General features: G+C 33.0%; 2 protein-coding genes and 1 long non-coding RNA gene across 4 annotated transcripts; 2 read left to right on the top strand and 1 right to left on the bottom strand.

The window, feature by feature from the left end:
- The first annotated feature begins 2318 nt into the window (after nucleotides 1-2318).
- LOC129805864 (uncharacterized) lies at nucleotides 2319-7942 on the top strand. 2 transcript variants are annotated; one of them, XM_055854087.1, is made up of 4 exons: nucleotides 2320-2628; nucleotides 6677-6707; nucleotides 6769-7076; nucleotides 7211-7942. In XM_055854087.1, exons 2-4 carry the CDS (start codon nucleotides 6689-6691, stop codon nucleotides 7766-7768), a joined length of 885 nt encoding a protein of 294 aa, XP_055710062.1. In that variant the 5' UTR covers nucleotides 2320-2628; nucleotides 6677-6688; the 3' UTR covers nucleotides 7769-7942. The 2 variants fall into 2 exon arrangements, with proteins under 2 accessions (XP_055710061.1, XP_055710062.1); XM_055854086.1 differs by lacking the exon at nucleotides 6677-6707 and having other exon boundaries at nucleotides 2319-3073.
- A 3696-nt stretch (nucleotides 7943-11638) lies between these two features.
- On the top strand, nucleotides 11639-12813 carry LOC129805866 (protein YIPF6). Its single transcript, XM_055854089.1, has 5 exons — nucleotides 11639-11761; nucleotides 11836-11973; nucleotides 12035-12279; nucleotides 12414-12574; nucleotides 12650-12813. The coding sequence occupies exons 1-5, from the start codon at nucleotides 11744-11746 to the stop codon at nucleotides 12766-12768; spliced, it is 681 nt and encodes a 226-aa protein (XP_055710064.1). The 5' UTR covers nucleotides 11639-11743; the 3' UTR covers nucleotides 12769-12813.
- A 51-nt stretch (nucleotides 12814-12864) lies between these two features.
- On the bottom strand, nucleotides 12865-13889 carry LOC129805867 (uncharacterized). The gene is made up of 2 exons (XR_008752133.1): nucleotides 13391-13889; nucleotides 12865-13317 (listed from the first exon to the last, which is right to left on the bottom strand). It is a non-coding gene; the product is annotated as an uncharacterized LOC129805867 (long non-coding RNA).
- Between the last annotated feature and the right edge of the window lie 3609 nt (nucleotides 13890-17498).

Here is a 17498-nt window from a genome sequence, read left to right as displayed (position 1 = left end):
AGATTTTCCTGGACATTCCGTCTGTCATGCAACCGCTTCTGGAGAGAGAACGGAAAGAGATATCAACAAGCGGTTTCGGCAAAGGTTAAATCTCGATGGGCGACTAGAAATAGGTGATGCCGTATCTACCCTAACCCCCTCATTCCGCCATTTTGAAATACCGCCAAATTTTGTTTTCTCAATAACTCAACCCCTATGGCCTCGGTCAATCTCAAATTTTAGTATGTTATAGCTGGGCCTAAGAGTTTTCGATCAGTACCAAACTTAAGATCCTCTGACCGGCCGGACCCGAGCTATAAGGGATCAAAAATTTAATTTTCAAATCGTCATATCTCCAGTTCTAATTATCGAAATTAGAAAAAAAAATTGGTGTTCGTTGAGTACTACAACCCTCATGACACCCCAATTTCATCCGATTTAACCAAAAGTAAGATTAATCAAAAAATCGATTTTCGATTAATCGATCTCGAATATTTCGAAAACTTTAAATTTTAGTATGTTGTAGCTGAGGACGAGACCTTTCTAACGATGGATCGCACTCCTCCCTCGATGTATCCTGACCTAAGCTATAATCGAAAATGTCTTGACCGGACTGCATTTTCGGTGTTTATGAAGCGATATTGAAGAAATTTAGTATATAGGGAAAACTGGGGCACCACCAAACATAGGGTAGCACAAAACACGAATTTTTATTTCTAAACTACTTGGACTATCTCAACCATTTCTTCAGTGGACAAGCATCCCTATAATGTCTATAAATTTCTATAAGCCTTTTCTTCTAAAGTTACATATCAAATTAAGAAATCGCAGTGTTTGGTCGTACCCCGTGTTTGGTGGTGCCCCAGTTTCCCCTACTGTATCTGAGATTGAAATCTTTCTAAAGATGGATCCCATATCCGTCTCTACAGTAACCCACTGTACCCCGACCCTTGTTATATTCAAATGGACCAGACTCTATCTCTAATGTTTATTAACCGATTTCAATGAACTTTGAAATTTTTGTGATAAGCCCAAATAAGCTTATGGTAGCTGAGATTATTTACAGGCGACCTCAAAATACGTGCAATTCGGAGTTCTTGCAACTCGAAATGCTTGAAAATTCGATTGTGAGTTGAATTTTGGGAGTAAAGAATCACGTCGAGCCAATTTTATCCATTTCGACTGACAAGAACAGTTTACTCGACGTGATTCTTTCCCCCAAATTTGAACTTACAATCGAATTTTCCCAGCATTATTAATTAATTAATTCTTAATCATTTGAAACATGTTGTTCACGAATTATAGGTAAATAAAAATATCATTTACTGATTAATTCTGCTCCAGATCCACTACATTCCCCCAAGTATTTCCAAGCGACTACTAATTTAGCCGGATCTAGGATTAAATAACTGTATCCCCAACTCCACAAGATATCGCAGCTCCGATGGTATGACCATGATGGTACATAAAGAAAAATTGCTCATAAAATATACAAATCGGCAACTCATTATGGAATAGCCTAATATTTTTAGTAAAAATCTTTCTCCGACTCTAAAATTTGCAAATAAATTCCCGGTCCTAGGGAGAAGTGGAGCTACTTTAAGCTATGGGGCTACATTGTTATACGATTTTTTCGAATATTTCTAAAGAAAACTGGGTTTTAACTTGATTTAATTCATATAGACAAAACAATTCTGGATCTAAATAAAATATTTGTAATGACCAGCTTCATTTAGAAATGGGCGAAAAAATCGTATAACAATGTAGCCTCACAGCTCAAAGTAGCCCCACCTCCCCCTATCACTTTTTTGAAAAACTATAGCAATGCAATTGCCCTACGTTTGCTAAATTCATCTCAGCAGAATTATATACAATGAGGGTACCACCCTCCACAACAGAATATTCAAGACATGCCAAGACAACAATAGATCGACAGGTCTTGTTGGGGGTGGAAAAATGTAGTTAATTTAAGTTTCTCCGCCTCAAAGTCACCTCGCCGGAATGTGCCTTATTGCATTCTTGTGCTGTCAACAGATTTCATGGCATTTCCGCAATTTCCTTTTCAATAATTCTTCAATTTAACTGCGTTGCAAAATTAAAACAATACACTTTCGATTACCAGTTGGAAAATTGTGTAAGTCTGTATTTTCAACTGAACTTTCTCCATCTCTGTTTGATGTTTGAGAGAATTTGTCGACTGATATTGCTTACGCGGATGCTTAATGATGACGTTCTATATTTATTTGCCTTTTGATTTAATAATAATTGTTTGAAAACGCACACTCTAGCAGATTTAGTACGGTAGTCTGACTGAAAATGAGATGAAAGATTGGTGGAGAAAAAGAGAGGGAAAACCGAGGGAGATTGAGAAATGGATTACACAAAGCTTGTCACAATCGTATATAAGTGATTAGTACGTTTAGTTCAGAAAACTATTCGCGTCTTGCATTTGAGACTGATAGCAGCTCCTAAAGAAATTGTGCTGTGCTATACTTTTTCTTTGACTTCAAGTGTTAATTTTTATTTGCAAAAGAACGCCGAGTGAGTGTAATTTTTCCCGCGCTTTTTCCGTATTTTATTTGCTGTTATTTCCCTGCAGTAAAACGTGCTCTTGAATCTACAAAATAACGTATTTTAATTGCGCAAAAGGTGATTTCCAATTGAATTTCTCCCTTATAAAACTACACCTTTGACACACCCCTTCACTATCAGCCCTCCCCCCCTCCAACCACCCCACTAAATGCACTTTTCCGCTCTATCTGGTGAAACTTTGCACTTGAGTTGCAAGTGTCTACACAGATAAAATTGTACTTTATTTCTTTTTCTTTCACAAACGTATCTGATAAGATTATTTACACTTGAAGTACAAGAAAATTTTTGCCTCAGTGACAAGTTGAACATATTTCATATTAGGTTAACTTCCCACAGAAATACAGAGAATAAGTGAATAAATATCAAAAAAAAAATGGGCCAAGTTCAAGGTTTGGAAATTTTCCCCAATGTGCCAATCTCATTCTAATGAAGTGTATTAATTGCGCTCAATGGAAATACAATATTCGAGAAACTTCCCGTCAGTGTTTTCGTGTATTTTCAAGTAAGATTTCAAGTCAACATATGCTTTAAAATCTTTCTGTTGTGATACTTCAACATAGTGACGGCATTCGTTGTGGGAAATTTTAACCGGAATAGGTATTGACGCCAAATTATTTTGGATCTACTGAAGGGTAGTTAAGTACTTTAGAATTTAGCTTTTTTGGCTAATTATTTTTTATTATCAGTCAACTTAAAAATTTTTTTCAGAAAATATTCGGATACACTAGACTAAACCGATCTTAACTTAACTTAACTTTTTTGTTTTCTTAATTTTCTTATTTTCTTTATATTCTTTTTTATTAGTTTGTAAAAAATTAAATTCCGAAAGATAAGACAATAGAGGTCTAGTGTTTCTTTATATTTCCTACCACACCCCATCAGACCGAAATACCTTACATTTGAAATTGTAAAGCAAAACTAGAAAATTCTAGTTTTCTCATATATTTATTTATTTATTGTGTTTTTTAAAAGACGTATCTCTAAATCTTATTAATTCAAAGTTTAAGTAAACTCAAACCGAACTTATTCTGCTCAAACAAACTAATGCCAACTAATTGTTATTCAAATCATTTTCTATATTTAATTCTACTCTTTTAATATCTTTAATATGACAATCTTTAATAAATTAAGAACTATTCGAAGTCACCAACACTATTAAAAATTTGAAGATCGAACACTTTGCTTTTCTTATAAAAATCATTGACTGAAAGTAAGACTAAACAAAGAACGATACATGCAGATCTTAAGAACATAAGGATTTTTAAAGACTAAAAAGAGTTCTACAAGACAATATACAGAAGAAAATGCTCCAAGAGTACCTTTTGAACCCTATTTTTTGAAAAAAAAAATTAGTTCAAAATAAGACAAGTTCTGTATGCTTTATGTGCTTTTCTTAAGATTTCCTAAACTTTAAAAATATGATTTTGAAAGTCATGTGGGACTTGGAAAACCCCATTTGTTAAACGAAACTTTAATTTCAAAGAAAGTCACTGTATTCTCAAAAATGTGTTCTTGACCTTTACATTACAAAGATTGGTAATATTATAAATAAATCACCTTTGTGACTATTACCATTCAAATTTGTCATATAACAATATTCTCATACTGTACTCAATCCATCCCCAGTAGATGAATTTTATATAATAATTATACAATTTATACGTTTTTATGAATTTTCATAACCATTATCATTTTTAAAAAAAAAAGTATGCATTTCTTGCAATTTAACCTTTTTATTCCCAATTTATACATTATCTTTTTAAGTTAATTAACATTTTGTATCCTAAAAGTGAATGAACGCCGTCATGAATAATAATTAAAAATTGTAAAAGCTTTAACCATGAAAAGTTTTCAAATTCAGAGGATGATTTTCTCAAGTTAAGAGCCCAGTTACTCATATATTTTGCTATATCTTTATTTTTTAACTGTCTAAAGTATATATCTTATTTATTCATAAGAATTTATCCAATTTGAAAAAGTTTTATCCTGTTCGAGTCATTTTATTCAACAAAGACAATTCTGCTCAGTAAATTAGTAAAAAGTTAGTTTAAATTTTTTAGTATCGCTGAAAATGACGAGAGAAAATACATTTCGTTTCAGTAAAAAAAGTAAAAAGTTATCATAAATCCCTTTAAAGTTTAAACCTAATCGAAAATTTCAAGATGATGCAAAACTTCTTCATTTTCTCATTGCAAAAACTCTTTTAGAATTTTCTTTTAAATTATTCGAAAATTTTAATAAAAAAAATAATTAGAAGTATGAAGGAAAAACGTTTTTGATTAGTTAGTTAGAATAGGGTTAACCCTTTCCGGAGCGGAGCATAAGCTGCAAGTCAATTTCACCATTTTTTAATAAAAAATATCTAAGCTCAGCAATTAATTGAGGTCCTACAAAAAATATTTTACATTTGGATATCCTTATAGTTTGTAATCATCCAGAAGCATCGAATTTTTATCAGTTCTGAATAAATAAAAAAAAACATTGTTTTACACAGAACATTTATATGCTGCTTTGGGTACTCAGAGTCCCAAAAGAGACGAAAGAGTTAAAGGAATACCTAGAAATTGTATCCTCTCCTGACCTATTGGCACCCTATTTTGTACTATTTTAGATAAGAAATGCAAAAAGATAATGGATAAGACTTGCATTTTATTAGATAGGGTAAGTGTGCCAAATTTTGGCACAGTTGTATGCAAGCACCAAAGTCATAAGTTTGAAATGTTGTATTTTTAATACAAATTGACATTTTTGTTACATCTTTTTTAAAAGTGTTGTTTAAAGCCTTGAAGATATTTTATCGTCTTTGTTTTATGTAAAATTATTACCCTTCCGGAACTCCTTAACCCTTTAAAGACAAATGGGAGACCAGTGTCCCAAAAGTGAAAACTAATTTTTCGGACTATTTAGAGAACAAAATAATTTTCTATTGTCAAAAAACTGTTTTTGTTTTTGGGACACCGATGTCCCACACGTCCTTAAAGGGTAAAAGATCTTTTTCACATAATTTCGTTCGTAGAGTCGATACGTTTTTTTTGTTATTGTCATTATACAAGCTCTAGGGAATGATAAGAACTAAAAAGTATGTAATTTTTAGAAATAAATGAAATGGCCGTAATTGCAAGCTGGCCGAAATTTGGTACACTTACTCTACATTACATAAATTTAAATATTTTTAAGAAATTCCCAATAAGTGTTCTCCACCGAACAGGTGTTCGAGGTGTTCCTTCGACCCTAATTGGTCAGTAAATGACAATTTTAAGTGGTCAGTAAAAAGAATTAAATTGAATCATAACTTCATTATTTTTACTGACCATTTTTACCAAAATACTGCAAATGCTGCTGCGGCTGCTGCAAATCAAGAATAATTATTAAGCAATTTTAGTCACATTTTTAATTTTTCTTAATTGAAAAACAAATTAAATCTAAACTCTAAGTATTTTAAATCTAATTCTAATGACCTAACTCATAGATGATTGCAAGAAATTTTCCTTTATAGGAACTGTATAACCTCAATCAGTCTAATATTGAAATAAAAATGCAAATACGACATTATACAGAAGTTTTATTAATTGCTTGCCTTTTGAAAGTTCCATGTTTATAACACTTGATGTGATTGCCGCTACCTACAGGACGTTATTAAAATGCGTCGTGGGCGATTGAAAACCACCCCCTATGTCACCCCCTTGTATGTCACAAAGCATCGCGACGTCCTCAAGCATTCCATTCGAATTAACTCAAACTGGATTTTGAGCGCCAATCTGCATAATGGCATCAAAAGTACGACAGATTTATTCCGCGAAAATAGCAACATCCAGAGATTATTTTCCGAGGACAAGGCAAATTTTCCCACTTTGGGATTTCCTGCTATATTTTGCGGTAATTTTAATTGAACCAATTAGAGATATGGCAAACTTTTATATTATTGTAATCACACAAAAAAAAAAAGAATATTAACTTTCTGTCCATGGACTGAACTTTTCCATTGACACTATCAGTGAAAGGTCATAGAAGTTGATAATGATGTCTCCGAAACCTGATGCAGTATTATACCCTAGAAAAATTAATCAAGTCAGTGGGACTTTACTGATCATTCCATTCATTCCAGCTCTCGCAAGAAATGCAGCTTCAGCAGCAAAGTTTGCAGCTTGTAAATAAAAACAGTAATCCTTATACAATAACATGACCTCTTTTTTACAGAATTCTTCCTTCTTCTGTTTTTCTGTGTAACCAAAGCTGAATTCAATTCAAAAACCATGCCTGTGGGAAATCTTATAACGCTTCGCAACGATATTGACTTCAGTCGGACTCTTGAGAATTATGCTTCAACTAAAAAGACTTTGGCTGTTTTGTTGGACTACGATGGGACTTTGGCACCTATTGCTGCGCATCCAAATGATACCAGAATCCCACAGGAAACAGATGTGCAACTAAAACAGCTCGTAACTCGAGATGATGTCTTTGTGGCAGTTATCTCGGGTCGAGGTGTAGACGACGTACGCAGCAAAGTGAGTAACTTCTTATCGTCTATTTCGTTGCAATTGAATCACAACGATCTGTCTACGTCAAAATTCAAATGCATTTAAAACATTTAAACAAACTATGTAAATCCCTAACGAAAAAACCTTCATGTGCATTACAGGTCAACATCGATAACGTAACCTACGCCGGAAATCACGGCCTGGAAATTCTCTATCCAGATGGTACCAGGTACAACTACCCAATTTCCGATGACCTTAAATCGAACTACACCAAAATGGTTAATACTCTCAATGAGAACTTTGCCCACGATGGAGCCTGGGTTGAGAATAAAAAAGCATCCCTCACATTCCATTATCGCAACGTTCCTGCTGAACTTCAAAATGAACTAAAAGAAGAAGTTAAGAAGACTGTCAAGGGTTTCGGATTTCGAGCAAATCAAGCCCATATGGCTATTGAGGCTAAGCCTCCTGTTGAATGGAACAAAGGCATGGCAGCTCTGTGTATTCTAGAAAACAAATTTGGGAAGGATTGGAGTGATAAAGCCAAGGTGTTCTTCGCAGGAGATGACACAACGGACGAAGATGCCATGAAGGCCCTTAAGAATAAGGGGATTAGCTTTAGGATCGCAAACAGTGACCAAATCGAAACTTATGCAGACTACAGACTAGAATCACCTTTGGGTGTAGGAAAACTTCTGAAATGGCTGGCCAATAGATAAATTGTACATTCTTATCTTTAATCTAAAACCAAAAAGTTCTAAACCATTTTAAAAATTAAAAAAAAAAAAGAAATATGTATAAGGGTCAACAATGTTATTAAGAATATTTTGTAAAATGTTTATTTAATTAAATACTTTATTGTTGTGAATAAAAATGTTGTATAAATTTGTAAACCAAGTGTGTTTCTGAATTGTTTTTGAGTTTTTGGGTTTGATAAGTAATATCGAAAGATCTGAGGAGGAATGATAACTTTTCGATACTATCGAATCGATAATATTGATAAATCTGTATCTCGTAGATTAAGTGAATGATGACTTTATACGCATTGTTAGGCCATTTATTGTGACATTCTTAATATAATTTGACTGTTGATAAATATTTGCAATATCTGCATAAAGCTCAACTATCGTTAAAATTTTTCAGAATCGATAGTCGATACCATCGATAAGAAGTTATCATGTTACCCCTGAATTCATTTTTATAACTTGAACTCAAAGAAAAAGAAGTTATATTCCATCTTGTCACCGCTGGGGCTTAAACGGTAAAAGATATCATCTTCTGGTCTTTGATGGCCCACAATTTAAAAAAAACATTACCTCCAGACGTTTTATTTTAATCTTTTCCCCCTCACACCCTCCATCACTCTAAAAACCATGTTTATGGATTATATAAAAAACGGCTTTATCGATTTTCATTTAATTTCAGATATTTTAGAGATAGCCTAGGCTTACCTATAACCGGAAAATTCTTCATTTGTAATTATCGAAAGTCAAAAGTCAACCACTTTGAAGGTCGCATTTTTTGATCGATTTTCTTAGATTTTAATAGTAGGGGAGACTGGGGCAAAAAATCACAAAATGGATATTTTATTTTTTACAAGCTACCCTAGCGCCCCAGAAATTTCTAATTCGTGGAGTTTTATGGGAAATTTACTGCTCTACAACTTTGTGAAAGTCATTTTCCTCTATTGTGTAAGGAAATACGTTTATCGAGCCGTTTTCTATAAGTTAATTTTGTGACCATTCTCAAAAATGCTGGGGCAAGTACCAGGTATGGGATATTATCATATTTTGATTTGCTTTATTACGAGCTTTCGTATATTTAAAAAAAATAGCTAGGTGACATATTTTCATAGAAAATTTATTCATCTACACCTTTGTAAAACACCGATTTCTCTGCGAGAAAAGTGAGAAAACGAGAAAAGCGCTTTTCAATCTGTTTCAAAAAAAACACACAAAAGACTGCAAATCGCTTGACCAATGCAAACAAAAAGCGGCGAAACATGAAAATGACGTTTCTTCTCGCCCTGAAATATCAGAAATTGCTTTGGTCTTTGTTACTTTTTGCTCCATAGCTTTTGTTACTTTTTACCCCAAGTGGCCATTTTTAATATAAGGACTTCTGGAGAAAAGAACTTTTGTGAAATTCTAAAATAGATAGTGGTTTCGTATTCAAAGAGTCCAAATCATTTAGGTAATATTTACCAGTGCATCAATTTTGGAAAATAAGCAGTTCAAAATTAATATCTGCTGTAAAGAAAACGTTTTAAAAATAGGGCTAAAAATTTCAATATTTTTTATTTTCTGAAATCCTTGTTCGAATTCTATGAAACTTACATATCAAAAATGAAAAGAAGTCGCACAACGAGTTTTCGAGCAATCCCCAAAAAACACGGTTTCGGGGGGGAAGAAGAGGGGTGGGAAGAAAGGATCGACTTTTGGGGAGGATCCTCAAAGGTTCCAAGTCTCTATCTCTAACTAAGTGTTTGACCCTTAGACGTGATAACATCCGTTTGGACAGACGGACAAACAGCGTAACATCATTTCTCAGAAATCATCAGAAACGCAACGATATATTGAGAAATGTGTTCCCGGTGAGTAAAAAGGGTTAAATATTGGAAGGTAAAAAATCGAGGGATTATAATACTGCTCTCTCTGCAGAGTTCAAGCAGTAATATTTAAGTGAAATCAAATAGTTTTCACAATTTTTCACAAAAAAAAGTCTAAAATTTTTTAATTAAGAGGCAATTTGATATAACTCCAATTTCGAAAAAAATATATCTAGATAACATTTTTGAATCTGAATTTTTTTGTACTCAGCACGTGTGCCCAGATTCTTCACTGCAACCAACAGATAGTGTTATTTATATATTTTCTATACCACAGTTTCATTACTTAGTTAATTTTGCTTCAAATAAAGCGAAAATCCATTCATATTCATAAATTTTAATTTGTTAATTTCTCAGAAAAATTAAAATTGTACCTTTTCACCATCTAATTTTTCATCGATCGACCATGTTTTTCAATGAACACAATGAGGTAACTGTTGTTTATTCGTTTTGTTTAACATTTATGTCTTATTTCTGGCTAATTTTAGTTAAATTTAAGTGCTAATCTTTATTGTTAACGGTAGTGAAGTTTTCGAATAAAATAATTACCTATTTCGTGAACAAAAAGGATTTTTCTGAAGTATCTACAAATGCTTTAATAGGAAACCCCGGAATTATGATTTTTTTGGAGAGATTTTCTTATTGTTTTAGATGAGAAAGGAGAAAAGACCAGGAATAAGAACAAATCCTGCACTCAAGAGCAACTCAACAAGGTTTTGGAAGCCTTTCGTTGCGGTTTCACTTACACTCTTTGTCTCCAATTAGAAACTTTCCCTTGTCTCCATTTGGATTAATATGTTTCCAATAGAAGCATTTTACACTCGGGTATTTTTCTTGTATTTAAGAAATTTTCAAATTATATTTAAAGAATTTTCACTAAACAGTAACATTCTAGAAGAGTCAATGAACAAATTTATGTAATTCTCTTCAGAAAAAATATGAATAATGTGTTGAATCTTCTGTCAAAGTTAAAGCGTCTGGAAATGGTTTTGAATTAGGACATTTACCCTATTTTGAAGCGAAGGAATCTCACCACTTTTTACTATTGTTGTGAAAATGGGTGGATAAAACCATTTGGGAAGTAAATATAATTTTGCTAAGTGAAAAAATAGGATTGGTCAGTAAAATTGTTATTTCTATCAGCAAAATATCAAATTTGATTGAAAACCTCGATTTCGGTCAATAAAAAACGACTTTAATCGCTAAAATGATCTATTCTGAGCAGTAAACAATATTTTGACTAATAACAAAATCGTCTTTTTGTCAGTATAAAATCAATTTCAGAAGGTAATGTAATTAATTTTGGTTAGTAAAAGTATCAAATTCGGAGAGTAAACACAAATTTGGTCAGTATGATACTTAAATGTTTACAAAAACTTGTTCTATTAATTGAAAAGATTGTAATTTTTTTTAATACTAGTTTTTTAATAATCAGCTGATGAAATTAGTTTTATAGTGAGCAAAATTTATATTTTGTCGATCTAACTTATTTTTTCCTAATCAAATTTGAATTTTTGCTAACCATACATTTTTTACCATATATAATAATTAGTACTGTATTTATCATGAAAAAAGAGACGTTTCCATTTGAAGTATCGAAAAATTTCCATTTGGAGCAGGTTTTGAATTAGCTTAATTTACCCTAATTTTTCTTCGAAATATAAGTTATTCCCTGCCGACCTCTACAAATCATGAAAATTTAGTAAATTCAGACATCCTGATAACATTTTTTTGTGAAAATTACAGGCAGAAAACAATTTTTCTCGCTTCAAATACCGCCCCAAAAAAATATGATTCTGAGATATAAATCGCCGTTGATTTTATTAATTTAAAATAAATTAGTAAGGGAAGAAGAAAAACATAGGTTTGGTTCTAGCGCAAGTATTTTCAAATGTCCCAAATTTAGTTCTACAAACTGTAAAATTTGAAACAAAGTTTCTCACATCAACTACCAGATGGCTGCCATGCATGAGCATTGGGACAACATCTCTTTTGGGACTCGAAGTGACGTTTGCGTTTGTTTTTGTGGCATTTTTCTGTGAAAAGTTGATGCATTTTCCCCGAAAATAGGTGAAAATAGCACAAAATGGAAACAAAATTAGAGGTAAGTATCCAATAAGAACCCTTTATTTTCGATTGTCATCAAAATCAATTGAAATTAACAATGGAAAATTGCAGATGTTTGATGATGTGCCAGGAGTGGAAGATGTTGAGGGTGAGATGACAATTCCAGCCAACAAGAGAACGTCTGGGAGTACTTCAAAGGCTGGACCTCCTGACTTTGACACACTAGATGAGCCAATTAAAGACACAATAGTAAAATTGATCTTGGCGGGGAGTGCAAGAGAGAAATTGTTATGTATTCTGTCTTTTGCAGCTACGAGATATCCGAGCAGTCGGCGTCAAATTCTTTCATGTGCTCTATCCAAAAGAGAAGTCCACTCTTCTCAGAGACTGGGATCTGTGGGGACCTCTAGTTCTCTGTACATTTATGGCCACAATCTTGCACGGATCAGCAGACAGTCAGTACGAAGGTGGACCAGAGTTCGCTCAGGTTTTTGTGATTGTATGGATTGGTGCAATGATCGTCACATTGAATTCCAAATTACTGGGCGGAAATATGTAAGTACGGAGGATATACACCAAAATGATATCCTAACCACTAGACAACATGGGCAAACATTTAGTTAAACTTTGAATATGTTTTGGTTTATGTGCCAAAACCGCAAAAAACTCAATTTTTGTATCTCTTGCAGCTCCTTCTTCCAGTCAGTCTGTGTTTTGGGCTACTGCCTTACACCTGTCGCCGTGTCACTTATCGTTTGCCAAGTGATTCTCCTCGCGTCCGTCCAAACAAAATTGCTATTCTTTATCAGACTAGTGACGACAATTGGTGGCTTCGTGTGGGCCACTTATGGTAATTTATTGAAGCAATTTGCCACTATAGTCTTCGCCTTCAGCACTAACGTGTCTCTCTTTCCCCTATGTCCAGCATCATTCATATTTCTCGGTGACAGTCAACCGGCCAATCGAAAACCACTGGCGGTATATCCAATATTCCTCTTCTACTTCATAATATCCTGGCTTGTGATATCCGATTCCAATATGTAAGTGATTAGTGTATTCATCAAATAAAACTCTCCAAGTGAAATGATAGTCAATTTGAAATTATGTACTTCGCACTGGATCATCGAAAACACTGCGCACTCTCAAGATATAAACTCTATTTCTATCGTAAACAACATTATGTGTAACATAAAGAGAATAATTTAAGTTAACTATAATACGATTAAATAACTGAAAGATTGTTTGACAAAAAAAAATCAGGATTAATTTAAAACAAGAAGAAAATAACAAAGGATTTGTTTCACTTCAAATTAATACAACATTGTGCGAATGGCAAAAATAATGTGATAATGTGTCTTGATCATCTGTAGACATCGTGACGCTAAGCCAAATTCTCACGCTGTAATTGAATTTAGTGGCTCAGCTCGTTGATATAGCATGGAAAATTCCTTGAGCATCCAAATAAGAAATTCAATCATTGCGTAAAGATGCCTCCTCCTCGCCACGACAAAAATTACAAATTCTCATTTCGTATTTCTGCAAGACGGCCTGCAATATCAATCAAAAGTCACTGTTCCCACCTCTGATAACACTCTAGGATTAGAAATGAATTTTTCTGTGATTGCGGAGTCAAAGCCAAAAAAAAAACAAAAATATTGCACTCTACCAGACAGCAAAAAATAGCCCGTCGGCTCAAAGTATCATGCGCTCTGTAGATGATTCGAGAACAAATCCAAAAGTTCATTTTATTATGTCTCATTCTCTATTCTCTCAACTTTCGCAATATTTACTTTTGAACTTGTCGCAATAATCTCAACTTCTTGTTTTCCCCCACTACCTGGTCATAATACACCAGACCGTCTAAGCCGGAAAGGCAAAGTACTCAGGTGTTTTTCAAGTTCAAACATGTGATACCATTTCACTTGAATTTCCTCTTAGAGGTCAAATTTTTTTTTGAAAAATTTCTTTCACGCCATTGAGGAAGATTTTCATTGGACGGGTTTCGGCAAGATGTTATGCAATTGTCAAGGGGACAGCAACTAACGGATTGGGAAAGGTTAGGCATCAGTCGCGTGCCTATATATTGTTCCCAATAAATCCTCCGGAAGAAGCTTCCATTGTCTGCTCGTAAAAAAAATTCCCGCGGAAAATATTCGCAATGAGAAAAGAATTAGTAGGTATTCATCAGAAATATTGAAAGAAACAACAAAATATTTAGGTCAGTATTCTTTATATTAATTGTTTCATGTTCAATTTTATTGCTTTGAATCAAAAATGTTTCACCCACTAACTAAAAGTAATTGAATGCTAGTTTACTTAATTACTACATCCCTCATTCGACTTTCTACGGGAAATAGTTTAATATTTTTCTATTTATAATTTGTAGTAAATAATAATAGAGGAGATCGGGGTATATTTAACCGGAAAATTAAACATTTTCTTCGCGTATAATTTATGAAAATATAGAAAACTTTGTTTAATGTCTTTTATGTTAAGATAATGACTGTAAGAAGCTGTATAGTTCAAAATTCTAAAATCTCTGACCTTTTCTAGAGAAGATAATAAAAAAAAGTAAGACGAATTGAATAAATGTGCCCCGGTCGAATATATCTTTAATTTTTGCTTAATGTTCATTTTCAGCAAAACTTGAAAACCTCCCTGGATAATACTGCCCCTGGCTAATTTTACCCCGATCTCCCCTATCCCCCTAATTTTTTTTTAAACCTGTTTACTTATTTATATTTTATTTGAGCACTACTTTAAATATAAAAACCTTCACATTTTTAGCTTTTAATTTTTTCTATTTTATGGTATCTACACACTAGAAGCAATTTTCGTCAAAAATTGCCTTTTTTTAAAAAAAATTCTGACGTTTCTGCTTACAAGGATAGGGGAAATTTTCTTTAAAAAGGCATTTTTTTAAAGAAATTTCTCTTAGTGTGTAGAGGCCATTAGAGAGCAGAGTTGGCCCCCTGTAATTCTGATTAAGGAGCCTATTATTCTATAATAAGAATCATAAGAGAATTATTTGCAGGAATTGTATGTTCCTGTTTCACAAAAATATCAAATGTAAGTCAATTTTATGTCCCTTTTGTAAGCTCAGACGGGGTCATCTAAATAAAATTAAATACCCGTCAAATAATTTCGTCAGATATCTTTAAGATTTCTGCAGAAAATATCTACACCTCTGTCGAAAACCTGCCGAGAAATCTGTAGATATTCCTACGAATTTTGTTTGGACTTGGGACAAAATTCGTCAGAAATTTTTGCAGATTTTCTGACGAATTTCTGTAGATATTTTTCCGATTTTCTGTAGATTTTTCTACATTCCAGACTTTCCAGACAGCTGTGTCTGAAAAGATGGAATATTTTTCACTGAAGTTTGCAAAATTCAATAGAGTTATTCTTGGTGATATCACAGTGTTTATATAAAATAAAGAATTCTGCGACGCCGTGTTATATGTAGAGAATAGTGAAGTGATAACTTTAAACACAGTGTCGACCTAAATTTCGTGTTTTTGTATCATTCGATTGGCGATTTTTAAGAAATTTGTATTTTTGCTCGCATTTATTTATTTATCTAAAATGTTTAATCGGTAATGCTTGCTCAGAGCATACCATTTTCTGTGTAACTTCTACAGTTTCTTGATAAATCAACAATATTCTTATTGAGACAATGGAAACTACACAGAAAAAAAAATATTTTGTAAAAATGTTCGTAAATGTTTGTGAATTCCTATGGGGGAGTTACAAAATGCTCGTGAATCGTATAACCCACAAACATGTTCGTAAAAGTTTGTACTTTTTCACGAACATTGTTAGTAACATGATCACTTGACGAGCATTTTTTGTACTTTTACAAACATTTGTTCGTAAATGTTCGTAAAATTTTGTCATTTGTTCGTAAATGTTTGTTTTCCTGTCGAATATTTTATGAACATTTACGAACAAATGACAACATTTTACGAACATTTTTTGTGTGTTTACGAACATTTACGAACAAATGTTTGTAAAAGTACAAAAAAATGTTCGTCAAATGATCATGTTACGAACAATGTTTGTGAAAAAAGCACAAACTTTTACGAACATGTTTGTGGGTTATACGTTTCACGAGCATTTTGTAACTCCCCCATAGGAATTCACAAACATTTACGAAAATTTTTACAAAATATTTTTTTCTGTGTATGCAGATTTCCAATGCAAAAAATTCTGCCGCGAATCTGCAGATTTTCTACGTAGAAATTCTGCCGAAAATCTACAGATTTTCTCTGAATGTACTAGAATATTCCGTTACAATTCAAAAAACCTCCGAGTAAAATCGGCAGGTAGCGCAATGATTTGACGGGTACTTTTAGAGGGAAAGCAGGGAACTGATGTTGCCACCCTTATTTCAACTTCCTAAGAGTGAACTGTGCACGGCGACTGATCCTCACTCACTGAAGTACTGATGTTAATTAATCGTCATAAGCAACAAGAGCACCATAATAAGAACCTTTAGCACCCACCTTGGGATGGTAGGGATTAAGCGTTAGACAAACAAAGGGAATTAGGCGTTTGAAAAATATTTTAAACAAATTGATTTAGATCCATATCTTGTCAAAAATTTATTAAATAGAGGAAAGTGCCCTACCCATGCTTTGCACGATCGTAAGCTTCATAATGACTAATTTTTTCCTATAATATCAATAATTGTGACTCATCGCACTCATGCTTTAAAAATCAGATAACTAGGGAAAAGTGTCCTGTTTTTAAAATAATTGCGGACTCACATTTATTCAGAGTTATTTTATTTAGTTATTATAAAGCTTGGGACCGTGCAAAGCATGAGCACTTTCCCCTACTCATTCCTAGTAATTCAAAATCTTATAAAATCAAGCACTGCTCTGTAAATTCAAATAAGCGATATCTACTAATTTATTAGAATAATGGATGATAATAGACATCTCGACTACTAAATTACTATAGGACGACTCTACTACAGTAAAAGCTTAATGCCGTAAACAGAGTTACGTCTCAAGCCGAGAGACGGTTTAGTGGGAAATGATGGAAATGTATTTTAATCATTATTTTGATTATAATTACGTTAGGCCGTCTCTCATCAAAAGTCGGTAGGTCTGTCCAGCACTTAAAAGTGTAAATCCAAATAAAACAATTTATACCCTAAAAGCAATTTTCGTCAAAAATTTCCTGTCGAAAAAAAAGACGTTTCTTTCTGCAATGATATAGGAAATTTTCTTTTAAAAAAAAAGCATTTTTTTAATTGCTCCTAGTGTGGTAGGTAGATGCCTTAAGAAGCTAATGATAACATTTACTAAGCATTGGTAACTCTTAGCAACTAACGTAAGAAACTTTTCCAATTTGTACTACAAATTTGAAAGTTGTACTTGGAACAGTTTAGTAACTCGAGTAACTCTTTATGTGACCTGTTGAATTAATATAATTAATATATCATTAATATACACAGAAAAAATATTTTGTAAATTTATTCGTAAATGTTTCTGAATTCTTACTAAAGACTTACGAAATACCCGTAAATCGCATAACTCACTAACAACATCGTAGTTCACGTTGTGGAGTTCTTCATTCAAAATATGTAATTTTGTACATAACATTTACAATGCTATTTGCATTTTATAAAATGCAAACAATAATTTTTTTCAGTAAAAATTCTCGAAATTACACTATTTCAAGAGATTTTATTACCAATTTTAAGAAAATAAAAAAGTAACCAAATTTGAAAATAAATCTCACACTTTTTTAACATTTAAATTGCA

The sequence above is a fragment of the Phlebotomus papatasi genome, chromosome 3 (genome assembly GCF_024763615.1).
Source record: "Phlebotomus papatasi isolate M1 chromosome 3, Ppap_2.1, whole genome shotgun sequence".
Lineage (NCBI taxonomy): Eukaryota > Metazoa > Arthropoda > Insecta > Diptera > Psychodidae > Phlebotomus > Phlebotomus papatasi.
The sequence above is the reverse complement of the archived record's forward strand: the minus strand, read 5'-3'. Positions and strand labels throughout refer to the sequence as shown.

Excerpts from the sequence above, each read along its gene's own strand:
- LOC129805864 (XM_055854086.1), top strand. The coding sequence starts at position 2,998 with ATGAAGTGTATTAATTGCGCTCAATGGAAATACAATATTCGAGAAACT. Across the intron at positions 3,074-6,768 it reads GTGTTTTCGTGTATTTTCAA|AATTCTTCCTTCTTCTGTTT; the intron begins GTAAGATTTCAA and ends TCTTTTTTACAG. Across the intron at positions 7,077-7,210 it reads TAGACGACGTACGCAGCAAA|GTCAACATCGATAACGTAAC; the intron begins GTGAGTAACTTC and ends TGTGCATTACAG.
- LOC129805866 (XM_055854089.1), top strand. Across the intron at positions 11,974-12,034 it reads AGCCAATTAAAGACACAATA|CTACGAGATATCCGAGCAGT; the intron begins GTAAAATTGATC and ends TGTCTTTTGCAG. Across the intron at positions 12,280-12,413 it reads AAATTACTGGGCGGAAATAT|CTCCTTCTTCCAGTCAGTCT; the intron begins GTAAGTACGGAG and ends TATCTCTTGCAG.